The sequence below is a fragment of the Triplophysa rosa genome, linkage group LG8 (genome assembly GCF_024868665.1).
Source record: "Triplophysa rosa linkage group LG8, Trosa_1v2, whole genome shotgun sequence".
Taxonomy (NCBI): Eukaryota; Metazoa; Chordata; class Actinopteri; order Cypriniformes; family Nemacheilidae; genus Triplophysa; species Triplophysa rosa.
Window position 1 is genome coordinate 20914796 of NC_079897.1, and position 23043 is coordinate 20937838.

The 23043-nt window shown below is 37.9% G+C and overlaps 3 protein-coding genes and 2 non-coding genes across 6 annotated transcripts; 3 read left to right on the top strand and 2 right to left on the bottom strand.

Annotated features, from left to right (window-relative positions):
- Positions 1–303: 303 nt before the first annotated feature.
- cdh17 (cadherin 17, LI cadherin (liver-intestine)) lies at positions 304–7617 on the top strand. The gene is made up of 18 exons (XM_057340587.1): positions 304–359; positions 1165–1260; positions 1408–1545; positions 1678–1816; positions 1934–2092; positions 2263–2421; positions 3367–3566; positions 3649–3777; positions 4041–4185; positions 4366–4581; positions 4682–4758; positions 4833–5024; positions 5113–5357; positions 5467–5597; positions 6224–6442; positions 6616–6726; positions 6845–6961; positions 7049–7617. The coding sequence occupies exons 1-18, from the start codon at positions 312–314 to the stop codon at positions 7135–7137; spliced, it is 2610 nt and encodes an 869-aa protein (XP_057196570.1). The 5' UTR covers positions 304–311; the 3' UTR covers positions 7138–7617.
- A 3547-nt stretch (positions 7618–11164) lies between these two features.
- pdp1 (pyruvate dehydrogenase phosphatase catalytic subunit 1) lies at positions 11165–15587 on the bottom strand. 2 transcript variants are annotated; one of them, XR_008963358.1, is made up of 3 exons: positions 15481–15587; positions 12453–14232; positions 11165–11759 (listed from the first exon to the last, which is right to left on the bottom strand). XR_008963358.1 is itself a non-coding variant. In XM_057339892.1 (2 exons), exon 2 carries the CDS (start codon positions 14203–14205, stop codon positions 12649–12651), a length of 1557 nt encoding a protein of 518 aa, XP_057195875.1. In that variant the 5' UTR covers positions 14206–14232; positions 15481–15587; the 3' UTR covers positions 11165–12648. The 2 variants fall into 2 exon arrangements, 1 of the variants encoding a protein (XP_057195875.1); XM_057339892.1 differs by having other exon boundaries at positions 11165–14232.
- Positions 15588–18051: 2464 nt separating this feature from the next.
- trnat-ugu (transfer RNA threonine (anticodon UGU)) lies at positions 18052–18124 on the top strand. The gene has a single exon. It is a non-coding gene; the product is annotated as a tRNA-Thr (tRNA).
- A 324-nt stretch (positions 18125–18448) lies between these two features.
- Positions 18449–21286, bottom strand: ino80c (INO80 complex subunit C). Its single transcript, XM_057340340.1, has 5 exons — positions 20988–21286; positions 20740–20835; positions 20426–20537; positions 20171–20238; positions 18449–20085 (listed from the first exon to the last, which is right to left on the bottom strand). Exons 1-5 carry the CDS (start codon positions 21198–21200, stop codon positions 19954–19956), a joined length of 621 nt encoding a protein of 206 aa, XP_057196323.1. The 5' UTR covers positions 21201–21286; the 3' UTR covers positions 18449–19953.
- trnat-ugu (transfer RNA threonine (anticodon UGU)) lies at positions 18985–19057 on the top strand. The gene has a single exon. It is a non-coding gene; the product is annotated as a tRNA-Thr (tRNA).
- Positions 21287–23043: the final 1757 nt, after the last annotated feature.

Below are 23043 nucleotides of genomic sequence, written 5' to 3' on the forward strand. Positions count from 1 at the left end.
GTCACTTTGAGTGAATGTTGCTCATAATCATTAACTGAAGTTTAACATTAAAGAAGAGGATGATGTGTCTTAAAGTCACTTTTAGTTTTTGTGAATGGGAAAGCTATAATCAGGCTATTCTCATCACGTGTACATATTGGTTTCACTTCAACATACTGTAATATTATTTACTTTGTGCAACTGGAGCATCCATGTTAAAAAACAGCATGCTGTAATGAAGCTGTCATCTCATATGTTAAGATTGCTTTTGGAATAACTTCTCATCTAACTTCTCATTCTCACTTTCTCGTCATCAGGTTTTGCTGCTCAGGATGATGAGGCGTCCACATTTGCTATACCTGGCCGTTCTCGTCAGCGTTGTAAGTGTGTGTGGGAGTCGGATTTTAACTCGATGACCTTGTCGTCACCTTACAATTTTTAATTCTGTCCATAAATGAGTAACTGTGCTGAAGTCCAGTTTCTGCTCACACACCATTAATCAGTTAAAGACTTAACGTAGAAACACGGGCCAGAAACTTAAATTCACAGACAAAGCCTAGCCCACATTTCTTCCCTTTTTAAACTCACATTTCAATGGATTTTGGTCTTGAATGACTTTTTTAATTAATGATTAATAAAATGTATAATTAATTAACGTATTTAATGTGATATTTTCCCTTCTGATACTGCATAAATACATGTTTTTATTTATTTAATTTCGCATTCATATTTTGAGGAAAAACATTTCTATTTGCTCACAACCAACTCGAAGCTACTGTACATAGACCACTTTGCAAAATGTAAATACTGGTCCAGAAGCACTTCCCGATTAATTTTTTTCATTTATTTTATTAACTTTTTAAAATCTTACATATACTGCATATTAAATCCGTATAACATTTTGATTCATTGTTCTGTTGGTTGTATTTTGTTCAGTGTTAAAAAACTGAAACAGAAAGTTGTTCCGAAGTGGTCTATATGAATATAATTGCGAATAACTTCCTCATCCTAGTGATAGACTCCAGTCAATTTATACGCTAAATGTAATTTCATTCATAACTGTCTGGACACATAACATTACATTATAGCAGTTGGCAATATTTTGACATGGGAATTTGATTCTCTAATGTCAGATCACATCACGAGGCTTCATAATTCTCACTGGTCAATCCTTTTTCGGAACAGGCTCATGGGATAGGTCTGGAGAGTAAAAAGGGGCCATTACAAAATAAAGTTTTAGATGTACCAGAGGCCACACCTGTGCCGTATCCCATTTACCAGGTATGATCTGTTCTTGTGTTTGTACTTTTAACAATATGTAGGCTAAGTTCTTAGAGTTTATGTTTATTAGAATATCTCCAGTTTCGATGTCAGTGGTCATTTTTTAAACATTATTTCAATTTGATTCCCGGCCTTATCTCTGTTTAGTTTACATCTGCAGTGGAAGGTGTTTCTTCGTATCTCGTAAGTGGAGAGACAGAGGGAAAGATCAGTATCTCTTCAGATGGTTGGCTGTACCTGGAACAGCCATTGGAATGGAGCCCTGAGGAAAGCCATCATCTAGAAGTAATACACACATCACATAACATACTTTTAACATTTGAAAAAACCTCTGTATATATACCAGTTCCAAATATCCAAAGCACTTAAATGCTTTAAATATATTTTAAAAGCAACGAACAATGACACTTTTTTCAGATTGAGGCACTGTCGGTAGATGGTGAGCGTCTTGATGGACCGTACGGCGTTGTTTTGCATGTAATAGATGTCAACAACAATCCCCCTGTTTTCAGCTCAAGTCAGTACAGTGGCAGCGTTCGAGAGCATTCACCAGCAGGTGAGAAACACAGCAGCGGGACTGAGACCCAACAGGGCTTCTGAACTGCCATAAATCCACATCTTAAGACTCTGCAAGTGTCACATTTGTAACTGCAGTGCTGTTATTTCTTCACAGGAATTCCATTCCTGCAGGTATCCGCTTCAGATGCAGATGATCCCGAAACACCAAACGCACATCTGAGATTCAGCATCGAGAATCAGATCCCCAATCCCACAAACACACCTTACTTTGGCATCAACTCAGAAAATGGGGAGATCTTTATAACAGAGGAAGGTAAGCCAACCATCTTAAAACAAAAAGTAAACTTAAACAGGTACAAATGCATAACGTTAAATAAAAACAGCATATTCGCATTGTTACGGTATAGGTTGGTTTTGGTTATGAATTTTGCAAAAATTATCTCTCATTTCTTTTAAATGCGGTGTCTTGCTGTTTTGTTTCAGGACAGGCATCTCTGAGGGCCCGGCCCACATTGACATACAAACGCGGGGAGGTCCGTGGCAATGCTGATGTTCTGAAGAGAAAATTTGACGACTACTGCACTCCGAAGAGCCTCGTGCCTCTTGAACACAACCCCTTTTTCACATGCGTGCAGCGTTCTGGTGAGAACACAAAGAAACACACACGCCGTGATCATATTATTCCGCAGTTTTCGGTTGTTTGGAAGGATAAGTGTGTAAATGCTGTTCATGCTCCATTCACATCTGTTCACATACATGCAAATGTAGAACACCATTTTACTTCATTTTTTATTTAATTTAGTGAATCAGTTTTAGGCTGTGCTCAATGCTGACAGTATAATGCCAGTAAGCTCTAACTCATCCTGTAAGAAGCAGATTTTCACAGATAAAAAGTTCGATTGAGCTGAGCAAATTGACCACCTGCCAGCACTATTTCTGTCTCTTCCATTTGTGTTGATGAGAAAGAATTGTGTCATTCAGGAAAAGGATGAAATGAGTGCGCTCATGTTCAGATTAAACTTGTGTTTGCGTCTGTGAATGACTACTCGAGTGTAATTACATTTGCCAGCGAGCGTGTGCTAACGTGCCACGTGCAGTGAATAAGACCGCAGTCATTAATTGTAGTTTAAGCAGTTAAGCCTTCATAGGGACACATTACAGATGAAGCTGGCCTTTTTTCACATTACATTTACATTTCGTTCTCAAATCAGTCTCAATCTGAACAGCAAAGGGAAAGTTAGTGGGACTGACTGACAGGAGTGCCATGCCTTTTAAACACATGCACTTTAGATTTTTGCTTTTTTTATTTAAACGTCCAATGTGTAATTTTATCTTTCTTTTTATTAAATGTTTTTATTCTATTTTTATTCTAATATTTTTCAGACATGTTTTATTTAGAAATAATCATATAATGGACAGATTAAAAAAAACTAAGGGCAATTTTTTTAGCACATATTCATCAGCAGCTATTGTTGCAAACAATATGTCAAATATTGTATGAAAATATATCAAAATGCCACGGTTGACCAATCAGAGTGAATGAAGCTGTGCAATAATCATTAATAACTCACATATTTTTATGTTCAGAAACAAGACAAATGAATCTACTTCAGGATCCAGATTATGCACTAATAGTTCGTGTAGAGGACTTGGGAGGCAACTCTCCAAACGCACTGAGCAACACGGTACGGGTCAATATTGCCGTCATTCAAAACCTCTGGATCAACCCTGGACCAGTGATGATCCGGGAAAATCTTCAAGCAGAATATCCAATGCTTTTGGTCTCAGTAAGTCTAGATATGAATACTATACTGTGATATTATGGAAAGCAGTGTTTGTATTTATTATGCAGCACTGTTTGCGTTGTAGGTGCGCGCCAATGATCCCAACGCACTGTACAGGCTGCTGCAGAAAGAAAGAGCCCCCTTTCCCTTCACTGTCAGTGAGGATGGAGAGATCTTTGTTACTGGCCCTCTGGACAGAGAAGAGAAAGATATGGTAAGGAAAAATAATTTGAAAATATGAAGTATTTGTAAAACATGGGGTAAAATAAGACTAGATGATGTAACATACTGTATAAGCCACCTGTGTAAGTGGGATGGATATTGGTTAATTGCAAAAGTTTAAAGCTGGACGGCCTGTTCGGTTGACCAATGGCAGTTAGAGGGAGAAACTGTTTCATTTTTTATTTATTTTTTATTTCAACAGTTAATAGAATTGTTACGAATGTATGTATTGTGCTGTATATGTGTGTATTTTAGTACATATTGGTGGTGATGGCGGAGGACGAACAGGGTGTTCAGCTTGAAAAGCCCATGGAAATTTCTGTGCGGGTGGAGGATGAGAATGACAATGCTCCTTTGTGTGATGAAGCTGTGTTTGAAGTCCAGGAGAACGAGCCCAGTGGTAAAAATCCACATCGACCATCTACACAAGCATTGCATCAATATTAAAAATTCATTTGCGAGGATCAGACAGATATCAATGCAATCAATGCAAAGAAGAATTTTAGCACTTTTTATAACAAAAAATGACTTAATATTTGTGTATCTTGAATGATACGCATGTGTTTTGGTCGCTCTTTAGGCAGCGTGATTGGTTTTCTACGTGCTTTTGATGCTGATGAGGAAGACTCGCTGAACTCATTTCTGAACTACTCACTCCGGAGCCAAACTCCCACCAGGCCATCCAATAAAATGTTCCACATCGATCAAGTCAAAGCCAAAATTCAAGTAGCCAATGAAAAATTCCAGAGGAATGAGGTTCCCCAGTATGAGCTCCTATTCAGTGTCAGCGACGGAGGTACAATCAAACTTATTTACATTATGTCTTCTCATGATTAAACTGATGCAAGCATCCATTTTTGTAAATGTCTGTCTAAAGTTTGGCTCTTGTCTTTTAGTTCACTCCACAATGTGTAAAGCAATCATCAGAGTCATCGACATCAATAATGAGATCCCCATCTTTGAGAAAAATGATGTATGTATTATAACAGACTAAAGTTGGTTAAAATCTTGCTCTGATTTACTGTAAACGTCTCAATTCTGCTTCAGTATGGGACCTACAGCGTTCCTGAATTGGCGGAATTGGGCACCACATTGCTCACCATCAAAGCCACAGATGCGGATGATCCAGGAACAGGAAGTTCAAAGGTGGAGTATCACATCACTGCCGGAGACCCTCATAATCTCTTTGCTATCAAACTTGATGAAACCACTGGAGAAGGAACAGTCTACATCGCTCAGGTAATAAGACTTAACGAATGAGGTTGTCACACTTTTTTCTTCTTCCTACCGTCCCACACACTTTTCATATTTCTTTATGTCTCAATAGCCGTTGGATTATGAGGTCCAGGGTTCCTACAAGCTTCAGATTGACGCCCGTAACCCAGAGCCACTGGTTATAGGAGTGGAATATGATGAGCGTGCAACAGCGGTGGTCGTCATTCGGTTGGTGGATGTGGACGAGCCTCCGAAATTTGAAGTGGAGGCTCTTAATGTTAATATTGCTGAAAACTTCACCGTTGGAGACTTAATAATGAAAGCTGAAGCAAGAGATCCAGAAGGAAAGACTATCAAGTAACGTCACTGATACTGTATAACAACATACGTTGCGTATTATTTTCTACACGTATTCTTTGATACGTCTTGTTATTATTGACCAGCATCTTTTATGTTCTGTCGACAGGTTTAGGTTAGAAGGGGACGAGCAGGGCTGTCTTCAGTTAGATGTTGATTCTGGAGAGCTGAAGACTAAAGCCGCACTAGACAGAGAGAAGGTGGAGGAGCTCACTATCAAAATCATCGCTTATGAGACAGGTGAGAACCCAGAGCCGAACCTGTAACACAATCAGTGTTGGGTGTAACTAGTTACTAAGTAATTAGTTACTGTAATTTAATTACTTTCCCCTTGAAAAAGTAAAGTAAGCGATTACTCTTATTTTTTCTGTAATTTAATTACAGTTACTTCTGATGTAATTAAACTAAATACTTTGTGTAATATGCGTGTGTGCAGAAGAGGAATTTACATCAAAATTCAAAGTCTAACTTTAAAATCCATGCTTTAATGTATAATTCTCACATTTGTAATTAATAATAATACTTTACGCAGTTTTATATTATTTATTTGAATGAAATAAAAGAGCCGTTTCATGCTATCCTTGAATCACTTAACTCATCAAGGTTGATGTAGGATATAGAAAGTAATTAGTAATAAGTAATTAAATACTTTTTGAAGAGAGTAACTTGTACAGTAATCTAATTACATTATCGAATGTGTAATTAGTAACTAGTAATTAATTACTTTTCAGAGTAACTTACCCAACACTGAACACAATACATTTTTATTACGTATTACAGGAAGTGTTCGGCTATCTTAATCTCCGACTCAATTCAGGATTATAGTGAGTGTATTGTGATAAAGATTACAATGTTTTTCTTTTCAGAGGGTAACAAGCAGGAGTCTGAGATGACGGTGATTATTCATCTGCAGGATGTCAATGACAACTACCCTGTACTGCAGAACAAGCAGGGCTTCATCTGTGTCCAGAAGATGACCCCCCTCACCCTCACAGCAGTGGATACGGACAACCACCCTTTCTCAGAACCTTTCACTTTCTCCATGCCCCGCAAGTCACCGAACTGGGAGATCAAACCTGTGGATGGTGAGTAAATCTCATTTTAGCGCCCGACTGAAAATGTTCATTCTACACACAGTATGAATGATGTCATCATTTTTATGGGTGCATAAACATGTTAATGCTCTACCTACACGTGTGGTGTGAACAATGCTTATCTTTACAAGACTGACACGATGGACGTGTTTATGAATCCGCAGGAACTTCAGCACAGCTGATTCTGAAGAAGAAACCCTCAACTGAGCAGAGCATCTCTATTCCCATCAACATCAAAGATAATGATGGGATGGGTGTTACCCAGAAGTTTGATGGTACACTAATGTTCTGTTTCTCTCTCTAGGCATATAACATTCTGCAGATATCACGTGATAAAGAACTGAATTTGTTGGATTGCCTCTCAACTAAAATGTATACATTTTTCTCTCATAGTGCATATATGTAACTGCACTAGTTTGGGCTACTGTTACATCGAGCCAGAAGCTCATGGCTGGAAAATGGGCTTGTCTGGAACCATTGGAATACTGGGAGGAGTTTTCGGCTTCATCGGTAACATTGGAATATAACGCATAGAGATTTCGCTTGAAATTTAAAAGTAAAGGAAAAGACAGACTAACGAAATGTTTTATCTTGCAGTTCTTTTCCTGATCATCGTTATGTATCGAATCAAGAAGAGGGACAAGAAGAAAGCAGCGGCTGGTGGAGAGACAAGAGCAATGCTGTAGACACACTTACTGACAAACTACAAACACTCCACATGTTCAGTACACAAAGCTGGAAAAATGAGCCGTCCCTTATTATTTCATTGTTTTTCAAACAGACATTAAATTCGTCATCTCACATCACATCATCTAACTTATTGCCTTGTATATTTAAATGCTCTGAATAGTTTATCTGGATTTATATTTGGTTCCAAAAACAAATGAACGTACATTTCTTCCGTGTGTTTAAAGCCACCAGGAACCAGACGAATATTGAGCATTTGTGGTGCGTTTGCGGTATAAATCTTTGTTTAGCTGGAGACTACATAGAGATGTGTATATATTGACATACTTCATAAGGATTCAAACTGAAAAGAAAACAACAAAATATTATATTTATTCCCCATCGTTGAAAAATCTGATAAAATGTGTAAAAAAGGATCTAATGCCATAGGTAATTCCCTCATGAAACATGAAAGAAAAAACAGAATGACAACGTTTGTCTTTATTTCATTCTGTAAATAAATGTCTGCTTTGACCCAGACACTGTTTCTTGCTTATTTACTTTATTGCTTACAGTTCAATAGATATTATGATATTATTTAGTAAAATAAATTCACATTTAATTACCACTTTCCCACATTTGAATTTGTTTCTTGACTTTATCAAGCACTAAGTGTTTGAAGTTTGCGATAGTAAGGGTAGTTTTATCAGAATATGAGCAATGCTCACTGTTCCATATTCACTTTAGTTTTATAAAGAATCAGAATTATTAGGAGATGCTTTGTATCACTGCCACAGTGACCATTAATATACTGACAAAGCAAACAAAGGTATTCACACGCATTCAGTGCCACGCTCTCTCTTACTTACAAATGTAAGTCACAAACGTTTATCACCTTACTTGTGACGAGAAATAAGGTGGTAAATATGACACGGGTAACAAACCAATGGCGCAGTGAGAAAACTCACTCTCATACAGTTTTAGTCTTTATCAGTAGTCTGTATCTCCCCTGCTCCTCCGTTGATCTATTACCTCCATATTTGTACCGTTTCTTAGCAACATCCATAACAAACACAAAAACAAAAAGAGAAAGAATTGAATAAGAAACCTTTACTGGGGGGTCAGGGGGATTGTAAAAAACATGGTCATACCTTATGTTTGATATTTGCCAGAGCTCATCCGATGAAGGGTCTTTGTCCATTTTAGGACTTGGACACACACCATACTTGTCTTCTTGCACTTGGATGGCAACTAGTTAACAGAGTGGAGAGTTGTGTTTATATTATCAGCTCAGGGGACTGAGATAACTGAGTGTGAGTTAGTGAAAACTCTCCATGATTTTTTAGCTTTAGCACCCATAGTATGATATACAAGCAGTGTAGAAAGTGCAAATGATCTGGTACAATCTGAAGCGACACTGTGTTGTTTTAATCCTCAGTCTGTAGAGCTTCATCCATACACGTGTCCAGATACTGGATTGGACAGAAGGATTAGGGTGAGAAGTGAATGAACAGAGACAAGCAATTGAAATTTAAGAAGCTTGTGTTCTTAACATTTCTTTAATATCTTTTAAAACCCTTCAGATTGTCGACTGTAAAGCAAGGGCCGTCCTGCAAAAAACAAGGTGATGAAATCTGCTGGAAAAATATGCAATATAATGATTACTGATATAAATATGATTGGCTGTAAAGAAAAGAAACAGCTAATCCAGATTTAGAAGTTCCATGTGTGAACTGTGTTTCTTCATTGGGCATTCACATCCAAGATGAATAGATGGACTGACAGATGAACATCACTCCTGAAAATGAACAGATTATCAATATGTTGAGAAATGTCTATCTATAGACGGTTTCAGTAGCAACAACATAAATGTTATGTGGCCCAAACTTAACTTCTGGTAGTCAATATCAGTGTCCGAATCAATAACGTAATATACAATAAAATATTATTATAAATTAATATTAATGTAAATTACATATAAAATAAATGTGTTATATTATAACCTAACACAGAACGGAAATGAACTTCGGGCAGGCGTGTATGACTTCTTTGGGATCATACGTCTGACAAAAGTCTTTTTTGGGCAGTGGGCAGTGCATCTCCAAAACTAAGATGCAAAATAAGAAGTCATAAGTTAGTCTTCTGAGAAATGATTTGCAGCTATCAATGAAAAAATGTGTACTCACAACTAGCGTCACAAATACAATTAGGTGCATCTGACAGTTAAGTGTTCAGCTTAAAACATGTATTAAAACGTGATGACAATATTGCCATATTACTGTATGGACACTTGGAGCTTTGCTGCAATGTCAACAAAACCGTCGACTAGGGATGGGCGTATCGATCCTAATATCGATAGTATCGATACCAGCGTAGGTATTGGCGAGACGAGATCGATGAGATCGATATTTAAACCTTTCTAATCTACGCTAAAGTATTGCTTTCCTCAGTGCTCTAATTGAATCAAGTCTTATGGGGGGTCCCCATGGTACTTATTTTATGCTTGTGCTTTTGGAAATACACCTTCACCATCTAAATAAATTAATTAATATGAATATTCAATAAATAAAGTGCTGTGTTGTTAAGTGTATTTATTGCTTCCACAAACTATGAATATCCAGTAATACATTTTTTGCTTGTGCTTTTGGAAATGGACCCTCACCATCCCTAAGTAGAGTTCTTATTTTGCATTTTAAGTGCATTCTGAGCACAAAGTATGTGCTTTCTAGACATTTTTGTAATTGGTGCGGAGCCCTCTGCTGGTAAAAATAATTAATACATGACTGCCATCTACTGGTAAAAACAACGAAATCTCAGACCAAATTTGATGACAGTTTTTATAAGGAATTGCTAGATTTCTTAAAATTGTAAAATAAATTATAAATAAATATTAAATATTAGTGCTTGTATTCTGTATTATTAGTTATATTTAAGACTAATCAGAGCATTAACATACAGTTAACTATCACTTTCCCTTGACTTATTTGTCATAAAAGCAGTCTGGTGTTATCGGTCTAAAAAAGGAGTTGACATTATTTTTAAAAACTGTTTTAATGTTATATATATATTGTTCAATGTCCAGATAAGATCTCTAAGGACCCAACAAGATTTTTCACATTTTCTTTTAAACAATAGGCTACATGCTTATGGGTTTAAGGGGATTTATATTCGACAAGAATGAAACTGATGAGAGTAAAACAAGACAAGAGTCATTATACATTTTTACTTTAAAAATTAAGTTAGGCTATTGTGTTTTAGCACTTGAACAATGTAACATGGTTTTAAATAATCTACATTTTTTTTCGTAACAGTTTCCTAAATTGCCTTTTTGCAAATCAGTCCTCGAAGTCTGAGAACAAGACGAGACCAAATGCAGTCGAGAACAAGACCATCACTAAATGGTCTTGAGACTGGTCTAGAGTAGGCCTACTACAACACCAATATACAAAAGTGACTTACTGCACATTTTTTTGTTCGATGACCTTTACATAGTGAAACGTGCGAATAACACGATTAAATCGTTTTATTGCTTTATTCGTTCATTTATGAAGAGCAGCTCACAATGTACATAAAGAAAAAGAAAACATAATAAATTTAAATCCTTACACAACACAAAATGATTCCAGACATGTGCTGGTAGGGAAACTATGGAAATTTAAATGAACATTATAAGTTGAAGTAATACCCATTGGCTACATAACTGCCTGTTAAAATGCAACTTTTGTTACAGCAACCAATCATTAAACTGCAGATATGTGTCTCTCAGAACTCTTGGCATTTAACGTTTCTGCACTATCACGATATGATAGACCTAGTTACAGTTTGCTAAATCAGAGTGTGATCTGACACCAGTATGACTCCTCTCATGTCCCTGAGCCAAGTGTTCGGGTCTGACAGCATTCCAAACACACTCTTCAATCACTCACACAATATAAATGTCATTCCTAGAATAAATTCCAGTTTAAAGTCCCATTTACCTTAGGAATAAAAACCTCAGCATACAATGAATTAACTAACAAAAAAAGAATGTCTGGATATTTGTTTGGTTAGAACATTTTTATTAAAATATTCTCAATACAAAAAAGCAAGAGTACTCATACAATTCACACCGATGAACCACCAGTCATATTGTTAAATACATTAGTGACATGCTGCAAAACATTGTAAAAGACACCTGTCAAGCTTAACAAGCTGCAGCATATATTTACTTCAAGTATTAAGCTATTGCTTTTCCGAGAAAAAGCGTTACATGTACACTTCTGCAAACTCACGGTCCATACCTTTATGACTATATTACCCCAATAACACTGTTTGCTAATCCACTATCATTCTGAACATTTCATGTGCTAATCAGCTGTGTGTTCTTGTGCAAGAGCTGTGCACAAAAAAAACCTAGCAGACAATCACACAGCTTGAAAAACTGAAGATGGACTACAGTAATAATAACAAAAGTAAAAAGAATCTCTTGTAATTGGTATTCGCTGTAGCTGTTGTGCGTCTTGTTACATTGCACAGATTAAATGACAATTAAAGGTATAGTTCACCCAAACAGAACACAAACCTGTCATTTATTCACCCTCGTGTCCTTGAAAGGAGATATTTAGAAAAATGTCTCTGTGGTTTCGTGTCCAAATAACATGTTCTGCAGGAGAAAGTAAGACATGCAGATTTAGAATGACATGAGGGTGAGTAAATGATGAAAGATTTTTCAATTCTCATGGATTTGTCACTTTTTAAAGAAAATGACGTGAAAGTCTTTACGCCAGCTTCTGATTCTATATAAAAGGAGAAAACTAGCATTTAAACTATGCATTTAGCAGAATTTTTACAGTTATAAGAAAGCAATGTTTTAATGACCCTCAAACTCTAAGACGTGCTTTGAAAAACCGCATATACCAAAGCCATGCTTACAACAAGACGTACAGCGTATGACATATTTTATACGTGTATACATATTAAGAAGAAAAAGTCAATACTAAAATAAACAGTTAAAACCTAAATAAAACGGTAAGGCAACTTCTCTCATAATTCAACTGCCATATCTTAATGACAGTAAACACAAATAAAAAAGCATCCTGTCTGGACATCACTTGCTACTTTCATTTTTCCTCTCTCATTCACTCGCTCACCATTTTTAAATGACCTTTGCATTAGTTTGCGCTTTCATAAAAAATGAAAACAAAGACAGATTTTGGCACTTCGTACATTGAAGTCACCCTCACCATATATACTCTCTCCACAATGCAAAATGTGCTGAAATTATATGCATACATTTCAACAGTGTGCAGATTCTGTTTGGCCACACAGCAGTACAATGGGAATCGACATCACTTACCTACTGAGATATCACGATTCCCCCTTCTAAAGCAGCTGCCATGAATATGTGAAAATAAAAATGAACATCATTACATACAGAGTAATACATTCCACTGGTATAGCTCTTGTTTTGCAGATATTACTGAGAATGCAGTGTGCACAAGATGATTTATGTAACTGTAACAGAGGGCATGTGAAAAAAGGTATGTTCAGTTTTACTGTCCGCCAATAACATGTGGGTTAAACTGCACTATAATAATGGTAATGTCATCTCTGTACATGCGAGCCAGTTCCTCTGGCAAACTCAGCATCTTTGACAACCTCTCGTGATCCACCATCCCAAACTCGTTGCTCCCCACAGCATGCCGAATCAGATGCGTGGCTGAATTCTGATCCTCAAACGTGGACGAGATGCGAGCTTTTCTCTCCTGCAACAATCCCTGCATCTGACCCAGGGTCACCTTAAATCCACCGACGCTCACCGGCTGCTGCTGGTGCACTCCGGTGAGATGCTCGCCGACAATCCTCACCACTTCCTGTCTGTGTAGCGTTTCCCACAGCCCGTCCGAGCCCAGCACCAGGAAACGGTCCTGCGGACGGAGGCGATGCCGGGTGATCTCCGGTTCCGCCGTAAGGTAGGGTGGCGTGTGGTAGTTGGGGGGAATAAACTTGGCGTGTTCGTTCTCGTGAAGCTGGTCGGGACCTGACTCTAGAACACGGCGCTGCAGCTCGATACTCCACTTAAACTTAACGTCTCCGAAGGCACGAAAGGGCATGAGCAACCCTAACAGCCGATCCTGCTTGACCACAGTCTTCGCCTCGGAACGTGGGTGCTCGGACCGTAACCGGTGCACCTCGGACTCATTCTGCGCACTGTGATCGTTTGTTAGCGTTAGTGCTGAGAAAGACCCGTCGGGTTCTTGTACACCCAGCACCGCACGCCCATCTCCGGTGTTGGCCAGGAGCAACTCATTTCCATCTATGTGTGCGACACACGCCGTGGCTCCCGAGAATGCCACGCGAAGCACCCAGTAGTGCAAGAACGCGTTAGGGTCGCCAACCTGCGCTTCTAGAGAAATATCATTGTCCAACCGTTTGAAGGCACTCACGAGCGCTTCTGCAACGTCAGGCTGCTCTCCAGGAACGCTCAGATCTAGAAGCTCCTGCCAATACGTGCGCAAGCTGGAGAAATAGAGCCGTGAGGCTTCCTTGCTGAAGTAGTCGTTGGGATGCTTGTGCCACTGCAGGACTGGATGAAGAGGCCGACCGTTCTCCACCGCATTCTCCAGCTCCGCCAACGTCTCGTGCGGTAGCAACGAAACGGCGATGTAGTAGAAAAGACGTTCACTGAGAGCCTGCGCACAGGCGCAGCCGGCATGACCGTCAAACACACCATAGAGCATTCCACGTGTTTGTAGGCACGTCGCAGCGCTTCGCCGGTCCTCGATGGGTGCATTGGCGGGTAGCTGGTTGCTGTCGAAGCCCATAACTGAACTGAGGTTTTTGCCATCAAACTCTGGAACTTTGAAGCTGTACTCATTCGCCTTTAAGATGCTGTTAACCTGAGGTGGGCTCAGGTAGTACGTGCGCCATGCAGATGATGTCCTGTATCCCCGTGACTGGTGCCATCTTTGATCGAAGCTGTATGCGTGAGTTGCACTGGTGCAGGATGGCAGAGACTGGCAGCAGTTTTGGCATGTAATGGCTGGTATGAAGATCCGACCAAATTTCCTGCCAAGGGCGACTCTGAACAGATGGGAGGCTGCAGCCATGATGATTTGACCTTAGCCTCAAAAGACCTGCAGGAAACCACAGTTGAATTACAAATGATCATGAGAAAATCATCACATCCAGTCTTCATCCAAGATCGCATACTAATAAATGTACACATTTAAAACGTTTAGATCTCTTTAAAACATTTAGAGCTCTTATGTGACTGGACTTAGTGATAGTTCACCGCGGGGACGGATTATGACTTCAAAGGGCCGTGGGGCCAGTTACCTCCTTGTATAGGCTATGGGACACATATTAAACATAGATGAATATTTGGTTTCATTGTTGTTGGGTTCTGTGTACCAAACTGGATGGCACAACCTTGAAGCCCAGGGCCCCCGCAGGCTCATGGAAGTCAAGGGCCCCTGGCCGTGGGTTCGATCCCAGGGGATTGCACATACTTAGAAACAAATGTATAGGATAATGCAATGTAAGTCGCTTTTAAAAGCGTCTGCCAAATGCATATATGTAAAAAGAGGGTGAGCAAATGATGACAGATTTTTTTGGAGGTTGAACTATCACTTTAAGGTCAAGGCATGGAAAAGCAAACGCATTCAGGATGGCAGAGCAACCAAAGCCTATTAATAGTCCCACCGCCACTACACTCTTGGACATGCTGACCGTCCTACTGCTCCCATATCACTTACTCATTACATAAAACAACGCCACTGATTTATTAGAATAGTAAATACCGTATTTGCACAGAAGGTTAAATAGTTGACGAGAAATTGTCCACAAGCTGGTCTAAAGTAAGCGCATGCTACTTTAAAACCAACATACCGATACAGTTCAAATACAGCTTGCATGCAGGTCAAACGAAGCTCTCTTGTACATGCATGAAACCACAGTATTAAAATGTCCAACAATAATGCCGAAACGATTTAAGTTTACGACTGTAAACTTAAAAAAAGCGTTGCAAAGAATGAGCAGGACAAAGCTTGTTGGAGTAACGTTACTACGCCCCGTAGGTTTCATATGAGACAACATTATAAGCTACTAAATTGCCATATTGTTCACAGTCCTGGGTTGGGCGGAACAATAAAATGAAAGAAATAACATCTCAAAGTGACTTTATCTTTCGATTTCATCTGATGAAATGCAGATGTAGTGATATAAACTCGATGAGATAACAAGGTGTGGACTAGTCTGTTTTGCCGTGCTAATAGTGGACGCTACTGCGTGTTAAACGCGTTGCGTTGTAATGGCGGTACGCTATCGCCGTACACTTCGTGTTGTAGTATTTATAACCAGAACACAAAAGATAAGCATCTTACCTTTATATCTTTGTGGGTAACAAAATGTGTGGCCAATGTTTGATCAGCCTACATTAGCTGATATACACACCCCCCGCCCGCTTCCTACGAGCCTGTCTTGTCGGAGCAGTTGATTGGTTCGCTTGCGCAGCTGCTACGTCATCAGGTGTGCGGAACCTTTATGTGTTTAAATCCATAGACTGTATAAAATGGTTTAATCATATCATATGGAATTAGAAAGTAAAAAAATATTTTCCATTCCTTGTTTATTTTAACTATTTCCATTTTACTCGCGGAAAAACACGGACATGGCGACTCTAGTTACTGCGTTTACACTCAATCCCAGTAGGTGGCGGAAAAGCACCATAAGATGATTGTCAACAGCCATACAACACAAAAGAAGTCGTCATACCTTTAAACATAGAAGAGAGCTGAATTTGGTTAATTGTAGCACATCCTCAGACTTAAATTTTGTGTCGCAAAGTTGAGGGTTTATAATTTTGAGAGCGGTGTCTGAATGGAAAGAGCTTGTTTGTTTGGTGTGTAGAGATTCACAAAAACATGTCAATCACACATTTCGCCGCATCAATGAAATTGTTTCATCATACAAGGTAAGACAAGTTACTTTCAAACAATAGTTTTTATGTTTATAAGTGATTAGTGTTTTATTTATACGAATATGCAAACATGATTTAACCTTAAATGCAAGAGGAAGATAAGAAGAGTCAGATGATGAAGGAAAAGCTTGAGAAGATAAACAGAGAGATATCAGCTCTATCAAACACAATAAAAGACACAGAGGAAGAGATGAAAGTCAACGATTTCTCGCTTTTACAAATGATAAAATGTTATTTTTGTTCATACCCAGCCAAATATATTTTAGAAAGACTCAAGTTTACATCAGTAATGTAAGTGTTTTTATTAACAGCTGTTTTCTGATTTATATATTTTCCAGAATTTCAAGGCCTTAATGAAGAGGTGAGTTGCCTCGTATTACTCATGCTGTAGTTCTCAACTCAAACCCACTGCCACATTGGCTGTGAATTTTTTTTCAGAGCCCTGAAAAGTACATTTACGTTTTAATTAGGGCTGTCAAATTTGTTTTTCTTTATCGTGATTAATCATACACGTATAGTGAAATTAAACATACACTATTTATTTTGTTTAACATGTTTACTTTGGTGCTGTCAATCGATTAAAAAAATTAACTAATAATCACACAATGATCAAAACAAATGTCTACACACATTGACAACCCCCCCTACAGAGAGAGTGTTTCCATTCTTTTACAGTTCTGATGTCCATGCTCTAAAGATATTACCAGTTAAGGTGTTTGTATCACGATGGCATTAAACTGGTTACTGTTGGACCACACAGCAAACTGGCCTGTCGTGCTGGTTGATTGAAATTTACAGTAGTTGGTACCATGATGTGTGTTCATGTGTAAAAATTATGTGTGTATTTGTATGGAAACTAACTCTTGCTCCTCATCCTTCTGTGATATGATCAGACTATTGCTACAATCTGATCATATAATAAAAAGTGCAAGAAACGTTTTTTTGCGTATGGGTTGATTTTCTTGTAGTTTTTTTCATGTGATTTTGATTTTCATCAGCTAAAGTAGGCGATTAAGGTTAGAGCATGATTGCTCCATCATATTTCCATGAAAAATAAATAAAATGGGTATAATCTTGTACCACAGTGGTACTTCCGTTTAAAGTGATTTCTTTGGCATATGTCTGCTAAAATGGGCATAGCACAACGAAGAGAGACCGTCTTCAAAAGTCGTAGAAAAAGGGGTGTGCCAAATTAAATATAGCCACGGAAATAATTAAGAGACCATTTCATTTTTGTTTCATTCTGTGCACTAATAACAATATTTTTAACCAAATTTCAAATAAAAATATTGCTTCTACATGCATTTATTTGCAGAAAAGGATAACTAACAGGTCAAAATAAAAGAATATGTGCTCTGTATTTTTTATAAGTTCATATTCACTTTTAAACAATCCAACAGTAATATTTGTTGATGTATTTAAGAGGGAAAAAAATGTATGTGATAACCTTGATTTTTATCACAGTTTTCATGCGTCTTGTCATGCTGTCAGTCTTTCACATTGTTGTTGGATGACTTGTCACTCCTGAGGTTTGATTTTATTGAAATTCACTAGCAACAATGCATCTAGAAATGCTGATTTGAAATGAAAATTTGGAATGGTCTCTTAATTTTTTCTGCAGCTGTATTACTCTCAAGTTATAAGCTTTGTAAACCGACAATATTTTATTTTTATCTGACTTCACCCTATAGCTGTAACATTTCCATACACACATGTGCATGGAATTAAAGGGATCGTTCACTCAAATATTACAATTCTTGTCATTTACTCACCCTCAAGTTGTGCCAAAGCTGTACATTTTGGGGAAACTAACTTTAAAGATTATTATTAATGCTCATAATGAAGGCACTTTCTTATTGACATTTGTGTCACACCACTGAAACAACTGTGACACCATGGGCCATCTGCCAATCATTTAGGTGTGACTTGCAAACAATCCTTTATGTAATTTACATATCAGGTGTTCATCAGGTTAGGCTCCATAGCTCAGTGGTTAGAGCACTGGTCTTGTAAACCAGGGGTCGCGAGTTCAATCCTCGCTGGGGCCTAAATGAAACTGGGAATTTTTTAAAACAATTATGTTCAAAAGTGTGCATTGCTAGCAGTATAACACAAGAGAACTGATGGGGAGTGCACTGCTGATGACACTGTCGCCAATACATAAATGATGTTGGAGCTTAAAGGGATATTTCAGAGGCAAAACAAAATTTCTCCCATGTTTTACTCGCCCTCAAGGCATCCTGACTGAATATGACTTTCTTCTTGAAGAATAATGCAGTCGGAGTTCTAATACCACGTATCATTTTTCTCCCAAGCGGTGTTGTGGCGAATCAGTCAGATTATCAGTCATCTCGCAGACAAAGGTTCCAGGTGCCAAAACTTTATTGCTCGAGTCAACAAAGTTAGATGCTTAGAAGACATCTAACAATAGAGTGCTTTGCATCAACAGTTATAACCAAACTTCAAGAGGTGTTCCTTACTTCGTACCAATCAGGAAATTTGCCGTTATCTCTTTATTTTTTGGCCCATCCCCTTTCATCTGCCACCCTTATTTCTTAAGCAACAAGTTCTTAAGGATAATCTTTAGGATTTTGTGGTAGTTTGAAAGTTGGGATTTTTTCTCATTGCTGGATGCTGATAATGAGTCAATGGCTGTGCTTTATTCCTGATAAAGGATAGCTATGACCTCTATACTGATTACTGAACTATTTCAACGTCATTTCAGATGATGTAATGCACAATGAGTAGGCTGTCATGCACTACAGATAATTCATCTGCCTGTCATTCCTTAAACAATTGAATGTCAGATGTTTCCTGAAGCTGCAGGTAAATATTAGACACGCCTCTTCAAATGTGCAACAAGGTGTGACTACCTTTCATATGGAAAGGAAGAAAGCACAACAGGTATGGCTCCATAGCTCAGTGGTTAGAGCACTGGTCTTGTAAACCAGGGGTCGCGAGTTCGATCCTCGCTGGGGCCTAAACAAGACTGTAGAGTCAAATTTTAGAGTGTGAAGAATTCTAATTAGTCACTTATGTAACATGAGGCGTGGTTTTCCAATGGGTCAGATCAAGAAAACAGCCATTTATGTAAAAAACAATAAAGATTGTTAAATACAAAAAAGCTGTCATTGTATACATATGGGCTACTGGAGTTTTGCTGAAGGTGGCCAAATATCAGAAAGTACAATATTAATACAGTCATTTAGAAACTTAAACCATAGAAGCAACATTGTTCCCAGTCCCTCCTCGAGCCACCAGATGGTGCTATACGAAACCCATTTCTGTTTTCAATTTTTTTAAATGGTTGTCATTCACAATCATGTTAAAATCATTTTAGGTTTGAATTAAGTTTCAGAGATAATATTAAGTTTTAGAGGTGATATAAAGACGAAAGTTGCAGACAGCAGTTTACTGGGCCTATATAGTATTTTTTTTCCAGCAAGACTTTTCCTTTAAACAACTTCCCATGCGCAAACCAGCTCTACAGACCAACCCACAATAAACATTTTTTTCTACCATAATGATCTGCTACTTTCAGAGCACTTTGAGACAAATGTCTTTTTAACCATCTTTTTATTTTTTAGACATACTGTGTTCTTAGAAAGGATTTGGTTTGGAGTTAACGCTTGCAGTATAAGGTGAATTCAGTCCATATTTTTGTGTGTATTAAAACATAGTTCAAAGAAAAGTAGTAGTCAAATGAAAGTCCAGAACTTAGAAAGAGGGGTAATTCGCCAATCAGTTTCACCCTACAAGATAAGCACAAATATTTACAATATTCAATTGGATTAGTGTCTGATCTGAGTATGTGGATCCTTCATATCCTGTAGTATCCAAGAGTCAGTGAGCCTGTACACGTGGAAGACATTCTCTCTCACGGCACAATGCAGGTTGCTTTGCGGAGAGCCAGGTATCCGGTTACTACGTCTGTGGGTAATTGCCGGATGTAGGAAAACTCCTCTGTCGATGCAAAGCACAGTTTGGTCTGAGGGTCAGTGTAGTTTGCCTGAGACACAAAGATAAAAAACCATTAGTATATGATTGTCTTGACATTATTAGTAGACGTTTTACAACAGATTTCACAGACTCACCGGCAGACCAGAGATGTCGGAGTACTTTTTAGAAGGTTTCATAGAAGGAGGTGCATCTATGGTACAGTCTAAATGAAGTCAAAATACACAAGTAATACATATTTTATAATATAATTGTGTCAAGTACAGTAATATATAACAACACTCCACCGCAACATCTACACATTTTTTGACAAATCTTCTTTTTATTTTTGATATTGTTTGGGCTGAATCACTTAAAAACATCCTTTATTACAGTTATTAAATCAGACTCACAGTTAGGATCAGTAGCTTTCCAGGGAAGAGCTTTCTCCGCTGCCAGAATCTGCTTCAGATTCTTCCATGTCCGATTCTTCTTTCCTGCTGCTGCGCCACCAATAGCCGAGTGCTAGTGAGAGAGGAACAATACAGTCAGTGAAAGCAATTCCAACTATTTTCCTCTCATTCCAAATTTTATATAAACAGTAAGTACATTATAATAAAACCTCAACATTGCAAACTTTTTTCACATTTCAACTCAAAGCAACTAATTTTATAAAATAAACTTTGTAAAAGTAACATTTAAAACTAACTTGGAACAACCATCTTACCACGAAATTGGGGTTTTTAAAAGGAAGAGCCTTAGTAGTAGATTCTGTATCAACTACTGATTTGCTGCCTTCAGCAGTTTCCTCCACAGGAACAACCTGAACAAACAGGGAAATCCATCATTAAAACAGATTCATTACCAAATAGTGAGAAATGCAAACAGTAAAGTGGCTTTTCTGACCACAATCTAGAACGATATACATCTGGAATTCATCTGTTCTCTAAATCAATAAAGGTGTAATTTCTTTACCTGAGCTTGTGTTGTTGACGCTGAGGGCTGTGTTTTTCTTTTTTTGCTGTTGTTATTTGGTTGGGGGGCTGTGGGGTTCGCGGGGCTAACTGCTCGTTTCTTGACGCGGGCCTGTGCGACTAACGCCGCTGAAGTTGGCGCTTTACTTGTCGAGACGGTCGGTGAATTTAAATCCCTGATATTTAACGTCCCCGGTGCGGAGGGCGCAGACATTTGTCTTGACTGTGTTTTAAACAAAGAACATAAGCGGAATATGTTAAGAGCATGTTAGCCATCAGCTAACCACAACATCCCGTTCACCCGGAAGTGGTAAAGAGACGCGCGTGCTGTATTTGGGTCGTCTTCTTCCCTCTGTCGGTAGGACAAGTAGAGTCCACGTGTAAAAGAGCGTTGTAAATATGATTTTATTGTATTATTTATAAATATGATAATAAAAATGCATCTAGTGTTTTTATTTCAGCTTTTCAAACAGACCGATACCAGCTTTAATATGTTTGTAATGCAATGTAATGTTATAAATATGTCTATTTTATTATACTCATAGAGGCAGCAGCTGGACACATCAAAGTTAGTGTCCTTCATTTTAATCTCTCTGTTCTTGTCCTTTCTTTGAATGGCATTACTTGTCATTTCACCCTTTCTGCAGTCTTAAATGTCAACATCAGAGTTCACTTTTCTCTTTCATGTAGATCTCTCTACATGTTATGGAACTCAAAGAGATGAAAAGAGAAAAATATGAGAAAGAAAAATCAGCACAATGTCAAGCAGGCTGCACGTTTTGCAGAATATGATGTCCTTGAGTCTATTCAAAATTGCCAATACTTTTATGAACTCAAATGAACTATACACACAAGGTGAACATTTGTCTTTGCCTTTTTTAATAAAGTTTAATACAATCAGTAGATGCAGTAGGTTTATTATATTATTCATTATTACAGATAATTATAAATACTTCATCAAGGAAAATTATTAATGACCTGACTAAGAGGATAAATAAACAAAAACAGTCATTGGTTTTCAGGGATTCAGGATGATTAATATCATTGACAAAAGTTGAGGCATTTAAAGTACTTGTACTGTGTGAATTGTACGAAACTAATGTTGCCATACTAACTAACTGTGCCATACAGTTTTCAGATAGAATAGGACCCAAATCTACATCTTAAAGAAGAGCATTCCCTTTCATCAGTGAATAAAACATACCCATAGTTTGTTCAGGAATCCTGTTGACTTTGCTTAGTTTGATATTTATTTATCACTATTATTGCACGCGCACTCTCACACACACACGCACACACACACACACTCCTGTTCCTTTAAGAAAACAACGTTGGATGTTGGCGGTAGCTGATAAGAATGGATACAGAGCCTCCTTCCTGTTATAGTGTGGGGTCTGCATCTTATCTTGGCTGTTGACCTGAAAACAGCTGTCTGGGTCACCTCAATTTGCTCTTGCTGTAGTGTTATGGCTGGGTTACAAGGCTGAGAAAGGAGGGAGGCAAAGACACATTTGACATCTCATTCATATTTCATCATGACAGCAATGTCATTTCAAGTGGCCAGCTCATACAATACATAAATAAACTATAGCTATATTCTGGGTTAAATAGCAAACAACCATGAATATTTTATGAATCACACTTAAACGGGAAGAAATGAAATATTTGGCTTTTCTCAGGTTATTTCCAGAAATTAGCTCTAAATCAATAACATCTCAAATACACCAGTGACAAGTGAGAAATGTCAGCTTTGTGTATGGTTGTGTATGCTTATGTTAGTTTAAGAAACGCAAGAGTACTTCAGAAGATAAGAGACAGAGGTGTGTCAGTCATCAGTATTTACAGATCTTGAGGTAAAATAATATAAACTACATAATTGTGAAAAATCTGATGATGTTTTGTTTTATTCAATATAAAAAATAAAATATTTTACTAAAACATAAGCAAATCTATGTCAAACATACAGATGCATTTGCTGTTTGAACATTGAGGTGATGTGCTATTTAACTAACAATTACATATGTTTTTGCTTATTTATAATGCATTAATTCTTTGTA